Source organism: Rhineura floridana, chromosome 8 (genome assembly GCF_030035675.1).
Source record: "Rhineura floridana isolate rRhiFlo1 chromosome 8, rRhiFlo1.hap2, whole genome shotgun sequence".
Classification (NCBI taxonomy): Eukaryota; Metazoa; Chordata; class Lepidosauria; order Squamata; family Rhineuridae; genus Rhineura; species Rhineura floridana.
The window spans coordinates 135,448,774-135,467,185 of record NC_084487.1 but is presented as its reverse complement, the minus strand read 5'-3'; the positions used below and the strand labels follow the sequence as shown (position 1 = coordinate 135,467,185).

The 18,412-nt window shown below is 44.7% G+C and overlaps 1 protein-coding gene across 3 annotated transcripts in view; it reads left to right on the top strand.

Annotated features, from left to right (window-relative positions):
* The window catches only part of VWF (von Willebrand factor), a 313,429-nt gene that overhangs the window by 113,672 nt on the left and 181,345 nt on the right, over positions 1 to 18,412 (top strand). For all 3 annotated transcript variants that reach the window (XM_061582613.1, XM_061582612.1, XM_061582614.1), the window contains one exon: positions 4,965 to 5,068. In XM_061582613.1, the coding sequence (XP_061438597.1) occupies positions 4,965 to 5,068 (104 nt within the window). The remainder of the gene's footprint in view (positions 1 to 4,964; positions 5,069 to 18,412) is intronic.

Here is an 18,412-nt window from a genome sequence, read left to right as displayed (position 1 = left end):
TTTAAAAATTACAGCAGAATGGAAAATATCAGGTGAAAAGTGTGAATGAATGCTGGAATTGATTGAGGCAAGTTCACGCATACCTATTAGGTTCTTATGAATATAATACAATCCAAGTGAAGAGATGCTTGTAGAGAGTAGGCTTCATTCTCAGTGGTCAGAGTCTCCAGGGAGCAGGTTGTTATAAAGGCAAGGCTTGCCCTTCATCCTGGCATGGGGTAGCCTGGCCACAGGGATTTTGTGGTGTATTATGTGCATGCACAATGTGACTCTGTAGTCAGGGCCTCCCAGTTTTCCTTGCCTCTCTGCAGAAGCAGAGACTCCATCCATAACAATAATGGGCATGCTTGCTAGTCATATAATATGTTGCAGTAGAACATTCCGCAGTAGAACATTTGATGAAGCAGAAATAATATTTTGTCTGGCACTAGATGGCACTGTTGTTCAACCTTCTCATCTACTTACTCAACAAGGAAGGTTCACATGTGCTTTTGATAGTTGTTTAGAGGTTGGAGTTTTGACACAAGTGCAGCCTTTTGTACCTCTGCATGGCAAGCTGGATCTGTTTAACCCCCCTTTTTAAAAAAAAAGGAAAAGAAAGGAGGTGAAGCTACATAAACTCCTCCCTTTGAAAAGTAGGGAAAGGCAGGTGGGAAGAATGGATGCTGTGGATGCCAGAGAGAGAATAGTTGATAAGATCTCATCACAGGAGCTGTGCTGAATATCTCAGAAAGCCAAAAGCATGTATCGCCAAAGGGCTGGTACATCAATTTTTAGAACAGCTGCCTCACTCAATTGCCTCATAGCTGCTAGTGTAGAACCTAGCACTTGACCAGTCAAATAATGGTCAAGTATTTTTTAAAAAGCATTTAACTTCCTTAGAACAAAATACAACACTAATAGGCAAAACAACAACAACCCACAAACAAACCCCCCAACAGCATCAGAATGGCAGGATGGGTATTTTCAGTTTATCATTGCGGTATGCGAAAAATTGATGTTGGCTATAGTATGCTGCATTATACAATAATTATACGTGGCTGCATTATTATCAGTAGGATTGTGACTTAATATATGGAAACAAAGTAGTTAACTGTTACAGCAGGATCAGCCCACAGTTATTTTTTTAAATGAAGCAATAATAAACCAAACTAGAAGCAATTACTTTAAAAGTCATTTTTAAAAGGCCATTATCTTTAATAAACAGTCAGTCAGTTTTCTAAGCGTCATAAGCATTAGTTTCCTGGTTTCTACAGCAAGTAAAATGATGATATTGGATAATGCTGTTTGCCAAAGATGGATGCTTGTCTTTTTGTTTGATGAATCCATCATTTAGAGATGTTTTGGTACCCTGCCCTTGACTGAAGCAGGTCTAGGGAACAAGCATCTTTACTCCAGTTTTTGCTAGCTAATGACACCATAATGAAATAAAAAATGTTAAGCTAAGTGGTATTCTTTGTTTCATAGAATATTTGAGTGTGATCATGTAGTAGGCAGTCAATATTGACAATGTTTGAGTGGTCAGATGACTGGCATTCCTAACAGAACCCCATGAAATCATGAACCCCATCTCAGATAAGCCATCTTGCTACTGAAAATAACTCTTGACTTAGAATATATCTGCTGTCCACATAAGCTGAATGATGTAGACAGGGGTCTCCAACCTTTTTGGACCAGGGGGCACATGCTGAATTTTGAGGGCACTAGGGATGAGGTTCGCTGCCTGGTTCTGATCTGCTTGGATTCCGAGAGTCCGTCTTTCCTTCCTAATCCACCCTTTTTTTGTTCCCGTTTGCTTTTGTACTTGCCGATCCGCTGATTTTTCTAGCCAAAAACTAGCATAATTTTTAATGAAAATGCTTATTAAAATGCTGATGATGTTTTTCCATGTGTTTTTTTCCTATTTACATATCAGTTAGGCAGATAATTGCCCAATGAGTCTGTCTCTTGCCTCAGGCTAACTCAAGTGCTGCTTCATGATTCTTGTGGTGGTTTTGCAGTACTTTTGAGTTTTACTGTTGAAAAGTCGACAACTACTGCTTATTTTAACTTATTTTTTTCTGCTAAATTTTAATCTTTCATAAATAAAAAAGGAAAAGTTTTTTTACCCAATGTGAAGAACTAGGGATTAGGTTTTTTCTTCTTCTCCTGTGGGTTACCTGCATTGATTTTTGCATTGTCAACTATTCAGTGTCAATTTCATATTGACAGCAATGACCCCCACAGTGCACACCCCCAAATTAAGTCTGCACCACTTTCCCTTTGTTGACCTTATTCTGACTAAGAGTCAGGCTCAAAATCTGTTGCAATTTAGTAATTTTTTAATTAATGTTTTTTAAATTGTGATGATTTAAAAAAAAGGCACTGGGAAACGAGAGTCAAGCTGCTGCAATTGACAGGCAGAAATGCTGTGCATTATGTTGCTAGCCACGTCTGGTCTGCTCTCTGGCTCTGGATTCAGGAGTTCCTTCCTACCTGCAGTAACATGTTTTGAAACATAATTAATTTGGAAGTTTTAAGATGGGAGGAATGGACATTTTATTTTTTATTCTATTATTACTACCGCTAGCTTGTTGCTGCATGAGGTGAGATCAAGCTTATATGATAGCATTGCCATTAATGCTACTTATGTGAACCTTACATACCTAAGCTATGTCTCTCTCTCCAATCCACTCTACTACCTTGCTGAGGAAGCATCCTTTGTTTCACAACAACACAATTGACTTAATTGACACAGTCACACACACACACACAAATCCCATCCTCACCCCGCATTTCCATGAAAGTCATCCACTGTTTCCCTTTTTTTAGTTTTAGCTGTGTGATTTTTTACTTTGCAGAGAAATGTACATAGTAGTTTCAGACTCATTATCAATCATACATCACTACCTGGGGGCTGGGGGCCATGATGCTTGCATGCCTGCATATGGCCAAAATGAGGCTAATTATTAATATATGATCTAAAACGCTGGCACCTAGTATGCATGCACAGTCCATACAGTCACACACATGCACTCACGCAGGCTGGCCCAAAAGCAATGGGAAGAAGTTGTAATTAGCAATGGATTTGGAAGAAAACACGTCAGTACAAATAAACATTGTCATCCCCCCCTGGCAGCAGCGCTCAGCGACTTATTTATATAACTTATTCACTAATAGGCAAAAAAACCTTGTGGTTTAAGAACATACCTATAGCCAACAAATATTTCTATGAAACTTTAAAAAGCAGGAAAATTGGGCAGCTATAGTGAATGCACCAGGGGAGCAGGAGACCTGACCTCCTCTCTGAGATATTGTACTGCCCTACAAAGTTGTCAAAATGCAAACACCATTTGGGCTGGTCTTTCACAGTCCAATCCACTTGCTGTGTAGCTTGGAAGAATTTGGTAACATGCATCGGTAATTTTTCAAGTGATTTGTGGGGGGAAACTGTTGGAAGTTGGGCAAGAGCAACTCCTGTTTTGTTCTTTTGTTTATGTTCCAGAAGGAAGATAGTTAGGGCCCTCCAGATGGCTAGGCTTGACTACTTTTACCTGTGATGCTCTGACTGACTGACTTCCTTCTGTTGTTGGACTGATAAGTCTTAGGGAAGCTTATCTGCCTCTCCTCCTTTTGCCCTTCCCCTGTTCTTCAACTGTTCGAGAGAGAGGAGACACTTTTGTCTCTGCTCTCTCTCTCCTAGCCACGAGGGCAACCCCCAAACCTGGGCATTGCGCCTCCAACTTAGTTAGTTAGAACTAGGTATGCCTTTCTATCTACTATGTATTTCTATAAATAAAGTAGCATTTCTTATTTTACTAAGTCAAGTCTCAGTTATCTCAAGGCAGGGTAAAAGCCTGCTTTCTTAGGTAAACTCACACACTGGCGCACATGCATTTCAGACTGTTGACATTCTCTGCTAATATTTATACGAATTTATGCAACAGAAACAATGTTGGGAACCATTGATCTAGACCCCTTTAGGGTATCACTTCAGAGCCTCAATGAAGGCAAGGGTCCCATGCCCCCTTTAACTTGTTTGTTCTTGGGACATTGTTCTTTAAAGGAGATTTTATTTACTTTTGTCTGATTGACTAAGATGCTCCCTGTGAGGTGGTGAACATCAGTGTGCTGGTTCCTGTGCCTGACGTGCCACAGGATGAGGAGAGAGTGTTTGTACTGCCCCAGGTGAGAGGGCTAAAAACGATTTTTTTCCTGCTGTTCCTGGTTTGTTTTTTATTCAGCAGACTTATTTATCTGTACATGATTATTGGCTGGTTGGTTAGTTGAACATGTGATGTTTTATTGAAGTGAGAATTGAGTGGATTGAGTGATGTGGTGAGTGTCATGAGATTGCAAAATTGTTGTTGAAATATGAAGTGCTTAGAGGTTCTATTTACAATCAAGCCTTTTGTTAATTTATATTATTTTGTTTATTTAACTAACGATAATACATTCAGCACATTTGCCAAATGCATGGGAAGGAATAAAGACGTAGGCTGCTTGCAGAGTCTTTGCATAGATGGGCCATAGCTTTAGTGCTCAGTCTGGTGTTTTTATCACTCTGCACAATATTGCAGGACCAAATTGCATGTGAAGTTAATCATGTGTTTAAACAAGTGTGCTTAGCGTGGCCACTTTGATTTTTGAGGGAAAACAGTCATGATCTAGATTGGGCCCTGTACCAGTTTTCTGCTGAAAATTGCCCCCAATGTCCCTGCTTCTTGTCCCCAAAGGTGCTGTTTGCAGTAAACAGAACTTTTGGGGGCAAAAAACAGTAAGGAGGGAGTGATTTTTAGCAGAAAACCTACTGCTCCTGATTGGGAACATATCGAGATTGAGGCCGTATGGCTGTTTTTTCTTCCAAATAGTTTGGCCTGGACTTTTTTTTTGCTCATGTGCCTTGTTTTCATGTTCCTACTGTGTGCTAACCTATTCATTCTTTCAGCTAAAAAGGGTCCATAAAATGCCTGTCTCTGTTCTAGGTGAGACATGGAAACAAATGCACTGTACCTGAAAAATGCCCCTGTTTTCATAAAGGTCAAGAATATGCCCCAGGAGAGACCGTGACAAAAGACTGTAATACCTGGTAAGGAATTGCTTTTCATTGATGCCCCATGTTGTCTCTCTAGAATAATGTAAAGTAAGCAAGGAGACCAATTTTGTGTTAAAATATGGCTTGATAAATTGACATTTCAAATGCCAGTGAAGTAACCATGGTAGATTATTGCAGCAAAAAACAAGACATGTTGGGTCCTTGAACAATAACAAATATATTGAGACATAAACTTTCATTGTTTATACACAGGGCCGGCTCCAAAGGGTGGCCAGGTGGGGCCCTGGCTGAGGGCCCTGCAGCCCACAGGGGCCCCTGAAGGGTCCCTTGTTATGGTGGTGGAGTAGCGCTCCCCTTCCACAGTGATTGCAAGGAGAAAGCTGCCCACCTGCTCACCGGGCTGCCCATGCCCGCTTGCTTGCTCTCCCCCATACCCGCCCGCTCACCCTCCACCCCTGCCCACTCCCTCGCTTGCCCTCCCCTGCCCCCCTGCTTGCTTGCTCGACCGCCATCCCACTGCCCCGCTCGCCCTTCACACGACTTCTCACTTGCTCACCCTTCCCCCACCCCAGCTTGCTTGCTTGCCTGCCATCCTGCCCCCCTTGCCCGCCCAACATCCCACTCCTCCACCCGCCTGTTAGGTAGGTGGGGCGTGCTTGCATGCGGGTGTTGGGGCCCAGGGCAGGCTGGTGCCCAAGGGCCCCAGCATGCCTGGGGGCCAGCCCTGTTTGACAGATGCATCTGGTAAAGCTTGTTCCACAATAAATCTATTACAGGGTCCAGACAACTCTTAAGTGATATGTTCTCGTATAAGCCATTTAAGATGATACTAGTCTAAAAAAGAGGATCCCTCTGAGCTAGAGCTGGGGGAGAAATTCAATTAAATTTGTTTTTTAAAGGCTAACCTACCAAAACTACACTTTCCAAAACAATATGGAAACCAGAACACAACCACCCTTTGAAATTCATACTTTTCCAATTTTGCAGTGCAGTTTTCCTGCCAAGTGGACAAAAATGTATATATTAAAGTGTGCATAAAATGCGTATGCTGATGAATTTTCAGGAGGATTTTTTTTATAAAAAAATCATGAATTGCTGCAGAAATGTGAACGGAATGTAAGATTGGAAAAATGAGAAATTGAGAGAACCAAAATTGACAGATCCATCCATCCTTACTCTGGTCAAAAGGATCCCTCCAAACCAGTGAGGGAGCTGGACTAGGAAATGGATAGTGCACACTCTTAGCAGCAAATAGTGTTTAAAAAATTCACTTCTGGCTACTAGCTGTACATTGCAGATTATAGTTGTATATGTATTGTACTTTGAAAATCAGCAGGGAAACTCCCAGAACAGATTATGTCTAGCTGTGCTGATGTCATCAAAATGGCTGCTATGCTATATGCTTTTTCTGTAAATAGCTCAAGAACTACTCAATCAATCTTACCGTGCAAACTATCATTGGAAAGGTAACTGACTTCTAAAACAAAAGTTAGAAGTAATTATGCCATACATATGATACTTTTTAGTTTATTTGCATAACAATATAAAATATAGGTAATTATTGTCATTTTTAATATAGACAAACTATTACAAGTAGGGTTGCCAGGTCTCCGGCAAAAGGAGGCCGTCTCCGGCCTCCAGCAGTTCTTTGTTTAAACTGGATGATCTCCGGCTTTTCATTGGCCCCCTCAGCCACGCATGGATGATTGATACACACATATGTTGGCTGTGGCTGGCTGCCTTCCTGCCCTTTTTCAGTCCTGTGCTTGAGGCCCATCATAGAGCACGTCTAGCCGCTGCCCCTGCAGGGACCCCCCCCAGCAGCAGCCCCTTCCCACTAGCGAGCGGCACGCAGCTACAGCAGCCGCCAGCGCCCACACATAACTGCAGGTGAGGTGCTGGCTGGACGTGGAGCCCGTAGCCGCCTGGGTGCGTGGAGGGCAGCCTCCTGGCCCGCGTCTGCATGGGCTCTGTCCAGCTGCCGCCCCTTCAGGGACCCCCCCCAGCAGCAGTCCCCGTGGGAGCGGTTGCTAGGTCCGAGCGGCCTGGCAGCCCCTGAGCCATGAAGAGGCGGGACCGTGGCAGTGAGGCTGGGCCGGCTCCTTCTTAGGTGCCCGGAGCCAGTTCCGCTGCTCCAGAAAGGGTGGCTGGTGTCTTCTTCACCCCTCCTGCTGTGGGCGCTGCAGCTGGGCGGCAGTGGCCGCGATGGGCCCCCCCAGCCAGAGACTGCTGAGCCCCATTGCGGCCACTGCCCACTGGGTGGCAACGGCCACGATGGGGCTCAGCAGTCTCTGGCTGGGGGGGCCCATCGTGGCCGTGGCCACTGCCACCCAGCCCCGGCGCCCACAGCAGGAGGGGTGAAGAAGATGCCAGCCACCCTTTCCGGAGCAGGGGAGCCGGCTCTGGGACTGGGCGTAAGAAGGAGCCGGCCCTGGCCGGCCTCCACTCCTGCTGAGGCTGGCAGGCCGCTCGGAAGCCATCTCCTAGCAACCGTTGCCGAGACGGGGCCCACACGGCCTGGCAGCCTGAGCAGGAGAGAGAGAGAAGCTGGAGAGAGAGAGAAAGAGAGGCGAAAGAGAGAGAGGTTGGAGAAAGAGAGAGAAGCCCCACACTATAAACTAGGAGAAAGCACACAAAGGAAGTGGCAATAGGGAGAGATTACGTCAGCCCTCGCCTCAATTCATAAATGCAAACCACAGAACAAGGCAAATTCTGAACAACTTCCCTCTCAGGAATCCTGCTTAAAAAAAGGGAATGCACAAACATCAATTGAGGACTTTAAAAATATGCCACTAAACAGCACACGCTGATGCATCAACTTTCAGCAGCCACAGGGAGGGAGGGGGGAGAGGAAGAGAGAGAAAAGAGGAGAAAACCCCACAGTGTAATCTCAGTCAATTCTGTCCTGCAGCCAGATCAAATAACATTTGAAGAACTGTCCACCAAGTGCAAAGAGCCTGCCCAAGTTGAGTAACAATCAGCGCTGAGGAATCCTGGATTCAGAAAACTCTCTCTCTCTCTCTCTCTCTCTCTCTCTCTCTCTCTCTATCTCTATCTCTCTCTCTCTCTCTCTATCACACACACACACAGAGGTCCCAGAGATTTCTTATCAAACAGCAGACTCCTAAATTACACGGGGGGGGGAGAGGTGGATCCAAATGAAAGTCTCAACATTTTCAAATTGCTGTTAAGGAACTTGTTTCTAAATAAAAATGCTATCTGTGCAGTGAAAAGCATGGGCTGCCTTTAAAGAACAACTCACCCCCACCCCCAAAATTGCAGAGCTGGTTGCAAGCCTTGAACTAATTGCCCAGAGATCAATGCCCTTACACTGCAATTATGTACCCTCAGTCTTCTAAGACTTTAAATCCTGCTTAAATTAACTTTTCTCCAGAAAAGCACCACTAGAAAATACAGTATCTCTAACTATTGTCTGTCCTCAATTTTTTAAAAAAACATTATGAACAACAAAAATATTAATTAGACTTCACAACTACAATCTCCAAGCTGCCTTTCTCTGCATGGGCCTGGTTTCTGTTTCGGGAAAACAAAAAGTGGTTGAGCAGGTCCCCCTGTCACGTCAACCAAGAGTTGAGTAAATATTATAGAAAGAGCCCCTTTTAGACTGAGCTGGGCACTAATTAAAAAAACCCACACACATAAAAGGCATTCCACTACACACTTCTGCTCACTTCAGCAAGTAGAGTAAAAGATCCCCCTCCACACACACACCCAAAAAATAAACAAGAAAATCCGCAAGGCAAACTTCTCTTGCATTTTTTTTTAATCAAAGCAAGTTTTTGTATCATGCTTAATGACGTCACTAGGGCCCGCCCCGTGACATCACTAGGACCCACCCCGTGACATCACTAGGACCCGCCCCGTGATGTCACTAGGGCCCACCCCCATTTTCTCAGGTTTTTGAATGGCTCCGACCTGGCAACCCTAATTACAAGTATAAAGGCTTCAACATTTATCATTGCTGAGTTCTGTAGCTTTTTATAGCAGTACCACATTTCTCAATATGAGAATTAACGACTAAGATATGCACCATTTTGCATGGGCTTTGGTATGGTTGCAATATTTTCTGATGGTTTAGTGATAATCATTTCTTGAGCAATGGCCCTCACAGGCACACAGAAGTGTACAGCGGAGTCCACTCTTAACAACATCTAGTGCGTCTTTCTTTACATGTGCAGGTAACTAACTCTTGAGAGTGTGTGTTTATATCTGGAAGTGTCAGCTAATCAGGTTTATAGGTTAAATCATCATTTTTCCCCGATCCCCAGTCACATGGATCCTGTACCTGAGGCTTGCTAGGCAGTCAATTTCTCCAGATGTTACACTGAAAAATTGCTCTTTTTAAGTGTTGAAACAATGTATCTGTTGTTGGTGGGACATTTTCTATGGTTCAGCTCATGGTTTGGAGCCCACTGTTTTGATTATAACCTTGTTGTGACCATTCTTGACTGCATCCCACGCATGTAACAGAAGCTGTGCCTCTGCTTCCTCATGCAATGATAGTGATAAAGAGGCTATGCTGTCTTGATCACCTGAACTTATTACTGTGTCCTTGTATGTACATAGCAATGACCACAGAATGGTCTTTATGATATTCTGTCCAAGTGAATGTTTTTAGTTCCTGAGGAAGGAGATGTGTTCTCCAAAATGTGTAGTGCACTTAATAAATCTACATAGCACCAGAACTTTTTTCCTTTTGTTTCTACTCTTTTCATTACCAAAAATTAGGAATCATCCCAGGTAAATTGACGCCATTGGAAGTATCTCATACTGTCTTCTGTTGTTTGGGCTTCTTATGAGCAAAAAGCAAAGCAACCACACAAAAAAGGAAGGAAATACTAGTCTTATTATGCCCTCTATTTAACCCATACTGACCTTCAGGAGGTCAATAAAACTGTTTTTGTAAGAGAATAAGCAGCACAGAACAGGATATCCGTGGCAAATTTTTACATGTTATAAAATGTTCCACTATGTGTTATGCTTGGTCATTTTCTAGCAATAAAGAAGTGGCAGGGATTTTTTTTCATGTATCCCTGAAGTTAAGAGAGAATCTATTGTAGCAACTTAGCTTGCTCTTTATAGATCTTTATGGGCTCAACGTACGCGGCATGCCAGACTGTTCATTTCTTTAAAGGATGAAATAATTGTTTTTTTTAGAAGCAGCCCAAAAAAAATAAGGAGTGCAATCCAGAAAAACATATCCATGTTTAAGTTGCATAGTTTTAAATGGGAAAAGGTTTCAGCACATTTTTAACCCTCCCAATAAAATAAGTCTAAAAGTCCTAAAAAGTCCTCAATAATAGATGCATTATACCTGCTATATAGAATGGTGCTAACTTTTTATTTCAAAAACAGTGTTATGGGTTTGGAGGTTGAGATAGATTATTTCTATGAGTCCCCCAGCCTCTGATTTGGAACTCTTCACCTGGAGTTGGGCTCTGCAGCAGAGACCTGCTCCACTGGTCAGATGAGTCTCTTTTGTTAATCTAATAGAGTGGCCAGTGGGCTAATGAGTCTGTCAAGTGCCCATTAACTGGGCCAGAGAGATCCTATTGTTATTGAAACTATTCAGGAGAGCCCTCCCCCTCCTGAGGCAGAGGAGAGGCTTGTGTTTTTAGTTGGTGTCTGAGGAGAGGCTGGGAATTGGAGACATGCAGAGAGGCTGGCTCCCTGCATCACAGCTTTAGGATGCCTCCTGTAAGCCTGATGGAAAAGCAAGATCTACTGGATGCTTAGAACCCCACTGTCTCAAGCTCAGGTTGGAATGTGTATAAATAAACCATATTTCATAAAGACATGACAGTCTCCACTGACCTTTTTTGCAAGGAAACCAAACCCTGGGCAAGTGCAGGGACTCCTGGAGATCTCTCACATCTTGGAGAGTGGGGTGGTGCACAACACTGGTGTTAGAAGTGGAATTGAGTTTCCTGGAAGAAGCATTGGGAGCAAGGTGTGTCTGAGTCAAGATGGAGGGAGAAACAGCAACCATCTTGGAACAGATAAAACTGATGCTCCAGCAGCAAGCAGAACAGATTGAGAAAGATCATCAGCAAAGGCAATGAAAGTGCCATGAGGAACAGTGGCAAAGGTAAGGGGAGCACTGGCAACGAATGGGGGGGATATTTGGAACCACCTTTGGACAGAAAAAGGGGACCCCATGTGAGGAGGTGACAGCCCTGCCTGATCAGCTGCTACAAGGGGTTGAGCGTGACCCAGGAATCCAGCTGCAGAGCACCCAGACTGGGGTGGCTACAGAGATCCAGAACGTGGATGGGCAGCAGAAGGGCTTGGACCGTGAGAAGCTGCAGTCAGTAGTGGAGAAGCAAAAAGAAGCCTTGATTGTCTAGGAGCCTGCCAGGGGGAGGACACCAGAAAGCTAGAAGTAAAGCCCCAAGAATTGAAGGAGGACAGGCTGGAAAGTGGAGAGGATGCCTCGGAAGAAAGTGGAATACAGGCTGGAGAAGAGATGCTACTCATAGATTTTTCTGCTCCATGTGTGCCTGCTATTGAAGAAGAAATGCAGGAAGGAGAAAGGGCCTTGGAGAAAGGTGAACTATAGGCATGAGTAGAGCAGCTTTTGATAGATTTCTTCACCCTGTGTGTGCCAGCTATGGAAGAGAAAGTGCAGGAGGAAAAGTTGGAGGTGTGTGTGCAAGAGGAGCTGCCAGCACCTGGAGAAATGGCTGTGCAAGAAAAAGTGCAGGAGGAGAAGCCTGAGGTGGGAGTGCAAGTTCAAGAGGAGCTTCCAGTGCCTGGAGAGATGGGTGAGATAAAACTCCCAAATGACCTTGCCCCCTTTGTGCCTTCAGGGTGGGCTTACAGGGTGGGATCTGGTGGGTGCAGTCCCTGAGCAAATTCCAGCAGTGAGAGGCACCCAGCACCCTGTGAGTTTGGAGGGCAAGAGGCATTGGGAGGGTTACCTGCCTCTGTTTGGGCCCATGATTCACACTGGAGATGGTGAGGGAGAGCAGAGACGAAGATTTCTTTCTGACAACCTGGGTAGGCTAGGGCAGCTAGTCCTGAAGAAGATGCCTCCAGGCAAAGATTTGTGGCAGGACTTTGATTTGGAGTTCGGGCCAGGAAATGAAGTGGACTGGCTTAAAGACGTTTCCCAGAGCAGAGAGTGGGAGGAAAATGGGTACAGTCTGCCGTGTGCTGATGAGAAAACATGTGTGTTCCTGGAGGTGTGTCCCAAGATTCTGCAGGTAGCAGCAGGGATCAACTTGGACTGGGAACTCCATGAAGCCCCAAGACAAAGGGCCATGCAGGCAACTGCATGGCTTAGGGGTGGGGCCAGGGCTGGATTAAGCTGAGGAGGGCCCCTAGGCTGATTCTGAGCAGCCTGCCGTCCCGTCCAATCCCCCCACTTCACCTACCTTTCTGCTTTTTTTGCAGCTGCGTGCACTGCTCGCGCAGGTTTGCCATCAATCAAGATGGCAGCCGAGGTTTCCCTAAGGGGCTGAAGCCTTTGCCGCCATCTTGGTTGAAGGGGGTTGAAAGGGGGCTTTGCAGCAGAGAAACCTGCTCTGCTGGTCAGATGAGTCTCTTCTGTTAATCTAATAGAGTGGCCAGGTGGGCTAATGGGTCTGTCAAGGGCCCATTAAGTGGCCAATGGGTCAGGGAGATCCTATTGATATTGAAAGTCTTCAGGAGAGCCCTCCCCTTCCTGAGGCCACAAGAGAGGCTTGTGTTTTTAGTTGGTGTCTGAGGAGAGGCTGGGAATTGGAGACATGCAGAGAGGCTGGCTCCCTGCATCACAGCTTTAGGATGCCTCCTGTAAGCCTGATGGAAAAGCAAGATCTACTGGACTGCTGATGCTTTGAACCCCTCAAGTTGGAATGCGTGTAAATAAACAAACCATATTTCATAAGGACACCACAGTCACCACTGACCTTTTTTGCAAGGAAACCAAACCCTGGGCAAGCGCAGGGACCCCTGGAGATCTCTCACATCTCAGAGAGTGACAACAATGCTTTCTCTTTGAATCACAGAATAGTAGAATTGTAGAGTTGGAAGGATCCTATAAGGCTATCGAGTCCATCCCCCTGCTCAATGTAGGAATCTAACTTAAAGCATACCCGACAGGTGCCTGTCCAGCTGCCACTAGAATGCCTCCAGTGTTGGAGAATCCACTGCCTTCCTAGGTCATTGGTTCCATTGTCATACTGCTCTAACAGAAAGTTTTTCCTGATGTTCAGTCAAAATCTGGCTTCCTGTAACTTGAGCCCATTGTTCGGTGACCTGCATCTGCACTCTGGGATGATCAAGGAGAGATCCCGACACTCCTCTGTGTGGCAACCTTTCAAGTACTTGAAGAGTGCTATCATATCTCCCTCAGTAAACTTGGAGGTAATGATTGATGAAGGCTTATGCACAGAAGCATGATTAGAGGGAATGGCTCTAATTGGACCCAATAATAGTCTTCAGAAAAATGGTGGAAGGAAGCCAGTCCATAAATTGCATAGTCTTCAGTTTCTGTATACTAATACCTAGAGTATGGCAAACAAACAAGAGGGTAGTCTCCCCGAGGAGGTTCGCCTGGCGCTGACACTATCATCCTTTCGGCGCCAGGTTAAAACCTTTCTCTACTCCGAGGCATTTTAATTTTTTGTTAATGATTGTAATGTTTGTAATTTGATTTTAGCCTTTGCTGTTTTTAGATTGTGAAATTTGATTTTAGACTGATGTTTTTGTATTATATTGTATTTTATTGTATCTATGTTCACCGCCCAGAGAGCTATTGCTAGTCGGGCGGTATATAAGTTTTAAAAATAAATAAATAAAATAAATATAACTAGATAGATATAATTGAAACTTGGTGGGATGACTGGAATACAGCAAGTGAAGAATATAACTTTTTCAGAAAGAACAGAAGGTATGGAAATGGAGGCAAATTTGCCCTGTATGTTAAAAATGTCTAATCCTGCACAGAAATACAGGAGGATGAGCTTGGTAGCCCCATTGAGAGCATCTGAATTAAAATAAATAGGGCAAGGAATAAAAGGAACTTGGTGGTTGGAGTCTATTACTGATCACCCAGTCAAGGTTGAAGGCAGCAGAAGAAGCTAATGTGACTTCATAAAAAGCTTAGAGACACCCTGAAAACAAAAAAGGACACATGCAGGAAGTGGAAGGAAGGCCAGCCCACAAAGGAAGAGTAACAGACAGCACGGAATTGCAGGGATGAAGGTTAGCGAGGGATGCTGAAAACAAAAAAACCCCTTTCTTCAGGTACATCTATAGTAAAAGACAGAGAAAAGAAATGGTGGCACAGGAAGGCAAAATGATAACAGATGACAAAGAAAATTGAGCAGAAGTGCTCAATTCGTACTTTGGCTCAGTCTTCTCCCAAAGGAGGGTCCATGACTCTCCTGGCAAACAGGAAGTACAAGTTGAATGGGCAGGATTGCAGCTTGAGATTGATAGACAAATGGTCAAGGAAAACCTAATCACTTTGAACAAGTTCAAAACTTCAGGGCCCAATGAACTGCATCCTAGAGGAATGAAGGACCTGGCTGAAGAACTCTCAGAACCACTGTCTATTTGCGAAATCATGGAGGATGGGTGAATTGTCAGATGACTGGAGGAGGGCTAATATTGTCCCTATCCTCAGAAAAGGTAAAAAGGAGGAAACTGGGAAGTACAGACTAGTTAGCCTGACATCAATCCCTGGGAAAATACTGGAGTAGATCATTCTGTAAGCACCTTGAAAACAATGGAATGATTTCTAGATAGCAACATGGATTTATCAAGAACAAATCCTGCCAGACTAACCTTACTTCATTTTTTGATCGGGTGATCTCACTGGTAGACTGTGGGAATGCTGTAGACATAATATATCTCGACTTCAGGAAAGCTTTTGACAAAGTGCCCCATGATATTCTGATTATCAAGCTAGCTAAATGTAGGCTAAATGGATGGAACAACTATCAGGTGGATCCACAGTTGGCTCCAGAAATGTACTCACAGGGTGCTTATCAATGGTTCCTTCTGAAATTGGGGGGAGGTAATGAGCAAGGTACCACAGGGCTCGATTGTGCGCCCAGTACTCTTAAACATTTTTATTAATGACTTTGTTAAGGAGGTGCAGAGAACACATCAGATTTGCAGATGATACAAAATTAGGAGGAATAAGTAATACCTTGGAGGACAGAAACAAAATTTAAAGTGATCTTGATAGGCTGGAGCATTGGGTTGAAAACAACAAAATGAAATTTAACAGGGATAAGTGCAAAGTTCTACAGCGAGGAAAAAGAAACCAAATGCATAGCTACAAGATGGGGGATATTTAGCTCAACAATACTACATGTGAGAAGGTTCTTGGAATTGTTGTTGATTACAAGCTGAATATGAGCCAACAATGTGATGTGGCTGTAAAAGAGGCAAATACTATTTTAGGCTACATTAACAAAAGTATAGTTTCCAAATCACATGAAGTTCTAGTTTCCCCTCTATTCAGCACTGGCTAGGCCTTATCTTGAGTACTGCATCCAGTTCTGGACACCACACTTTTAAGAACGATGCAGACAAACTGGAATGGGTTCAGAGGAGGGCAGCAAGGATGATCAGGGGACTGGAAACAAAGCCCTATGAAGAGAGACTGAAAGAACTTGGCAAGTTTAGCCTGGAGAAGAGAAGACTGAGGGGAGATATGATAGCACTCTTCAAGTACATGAACGGTTGTCACACAGAGGAGGGCTGGGATCTCTTCTCGATCGTCCCAAAGTGCAGGACATGGAATAATGGGCTCAAGTTGCAGGAAGCCAGATTTCAACTGAACATCAGGAAAAACGTTCTGTTAGAGCCATACAACAATGGAACCAATTACCTAGAGAGGTAGTGGGCTGTCCGACACTGGAGGCCTTCAAGAGGCAGCTGGACAGCCATTTGTCGGGAATGCTTTAATTTGGATTGAGCAGGGGGTTGGACTTGATGGCCTTATAGGCACCTTCCAACTCTACAATTCTATGATTCCCTAATCTGCTGCAGTGGCTGGGTTGGATAGCCAGCATAAGAACAGATAGAATGGGAGCCTTACATGTATGGCTGAAAAGTAAGCAATCCTAATACTGAAATGTCAGTCAGATGGTTTTTCTGCCCAGAGACACAGAGAAGATTGAGGCGTGGGCTCTCCAACACTGGAGGCATTCAAGAGGCAGTTGGACAACCATCTCTCAGGTATGCTTTGATTTGGATTCCTGCATTGAGCAGGGGGTTGGACTTGATGGCCTTATAGGCCCCTTCCAACTCTACAATTCTATGATTTTACATCTCCCTCTCCTTTAATATTCAGTTTAAAGCCCTGCTGATGAAGTTCTCCATACTGTGGCCATACAGTCTTTTTGAGGTGCAACCCATCACTTGCCAGCCGTCCATCTTCCAGGAAATGTAGCCCGTGCTCCCAAAATCCAAATCTCTTGCGTTTGCACTACCTTCATAGTCATTCATTCATCTGGAGTATCTTTCTTTCCCTTTCCACTCCTCTTCTTGGAAGGATGGATGAGAAAATTATCTGGCCCCCAATGTACTTGAGCTTCCTTCCCAGAGCTTCAACGTCTGATGTGATTCCTTTGTAGTTCTCCTTGTTCTGACATGCATGAGAAAAAAGGGATATGTGTCAGTGGACTTTATGAGTTTTGGCAACTCTTTAGTCACATTTCTAACCCGTCCTCCAGGGAGACAGCGTACCTGGTGAGTCCATGGGTCTTCTTGGCATAGTTGGGTTTCAATCACACAGTGGGGAGCCTCCCACTACTACTATTACTATTACTACTCTTCTTGTTGTTGAAGGACATGGTTTCATTATTTCTGCTTCACTGAGCTTCAGCCTCTAACTCTTTGTCTCGTGGGATCTCTTGTAATTCTTCCTCCGCAGGCTGTCCTCTACTCTCATCCTCAAGTACCTGAAAGTGGTTCCATAGTTCTACCGATGCAGAGTGTCTTCTATGGAGTTTCCTCCACTTTGTTTTTCCTCTCCTCAACACTCTACTCTTCTGCTTCATCTTGCTGCTGTTCCTCCTGTACTCCTGTTTGCTGCTGCTGTTCCAGTATTCTGTCTAATAACTCTTCACCTTCTCCTATACCCTTGAGGAAGGCCACTTGCCACTCCAGGCCTCTCAGTTTTTCTTCCAGTGGTGCAACCAGCTTGCCTTTGTTGCACATGTACTCCTTGTGGTTCTCAGGCAAGAAAACAAACATTGCTCATGCCTTGCAGGTCACCACCAGTGGAGTGTCCTTTCTGTCCCTAGTCTCTATTACTTTTTTGTTTATATGTTTCTACTTGTACTGGAATTGGCCTGTGTTTTGTCCTGTCCTCCTTGAAGGTTAACAGGACAGTCCCACTGGTATATGATGTTTGCTCTTTTCCTTTGTCTCCTCCTCTGCTCTTGTTAGCTCTCTCCCTGTTTGCTTGCTCTCTGGGAGCTGGTTCACTTGTATACCCTGTAGACCACCTAAGGCAGCTTCCTTTGCTCTGCTCAGAAGTCTGGAAACGGAATGAAAATCTATACAGCTTCTGATAATTACACTCAGCAGCTATCAAGCCACACCCTTCAATCAACAGTTATAAGGCCACACCCCTTCTACTCAAGCTTCAGAAACAACTCCAGATTGAGCCATAAATAAGGCTACTGGTCAGTTTGGGGGAAAACTCCCTCTAATTAAAGAGGCATTGCTGTTTCAGCACCTGCAGGTTCTTACAGTGCAGGGAGTTTGTGAATCTTCTGGTGTTTCTGGATTGAAGTTTTTCAGAGAGCAGCATTGCACCCTTAGACTAAATGGTTTGGGCAGAATTGTGGGGGCCCCAATAGGCGTAGTGACGGGTAGAGGGAGATATCACATTGTGTGGAAGACAGGCCAGGTGAGGGGAACGCGGCCCAGGCAATTGACGGCTGTCCCGTGTTCTGGTCCTCCACACATCCACAGGTATGCGGGATGTCCTATCAGCCAGCTCTCTGATCTCTGGATGCTGCTTTTTAATGCCAGATTGGTACATAATAAGACCGCCCTCATCCATGATTTAATTGTGGATGAGGCAGCTGATCTGGCATGCATAACTGAGACCTGGGTGGGTGAGCAGGGAGGAGTTGGTCTCTCTCAGCTGTGCCCACCAGGATACTCAGTGCAGCATCACGGTAGATCTGAGGGCCGGGGAGGGGGGATTGCTGTGGTCTATAGGAGTTCTATCCCCCTCTTCAAGCACCATGTCCATGTAACTACTGGCCTTGAGTGTTTGCACCTTGAGCTAGGCCAGAGGGACAGATTGGGGATCCTGTTAGTGTACCACCCACCTCGCTGCCTAACAGACTCCCTGACTGAGCTGACGGAGGTGGTCTCGGAGGTTTTGTTGAGTTCTCC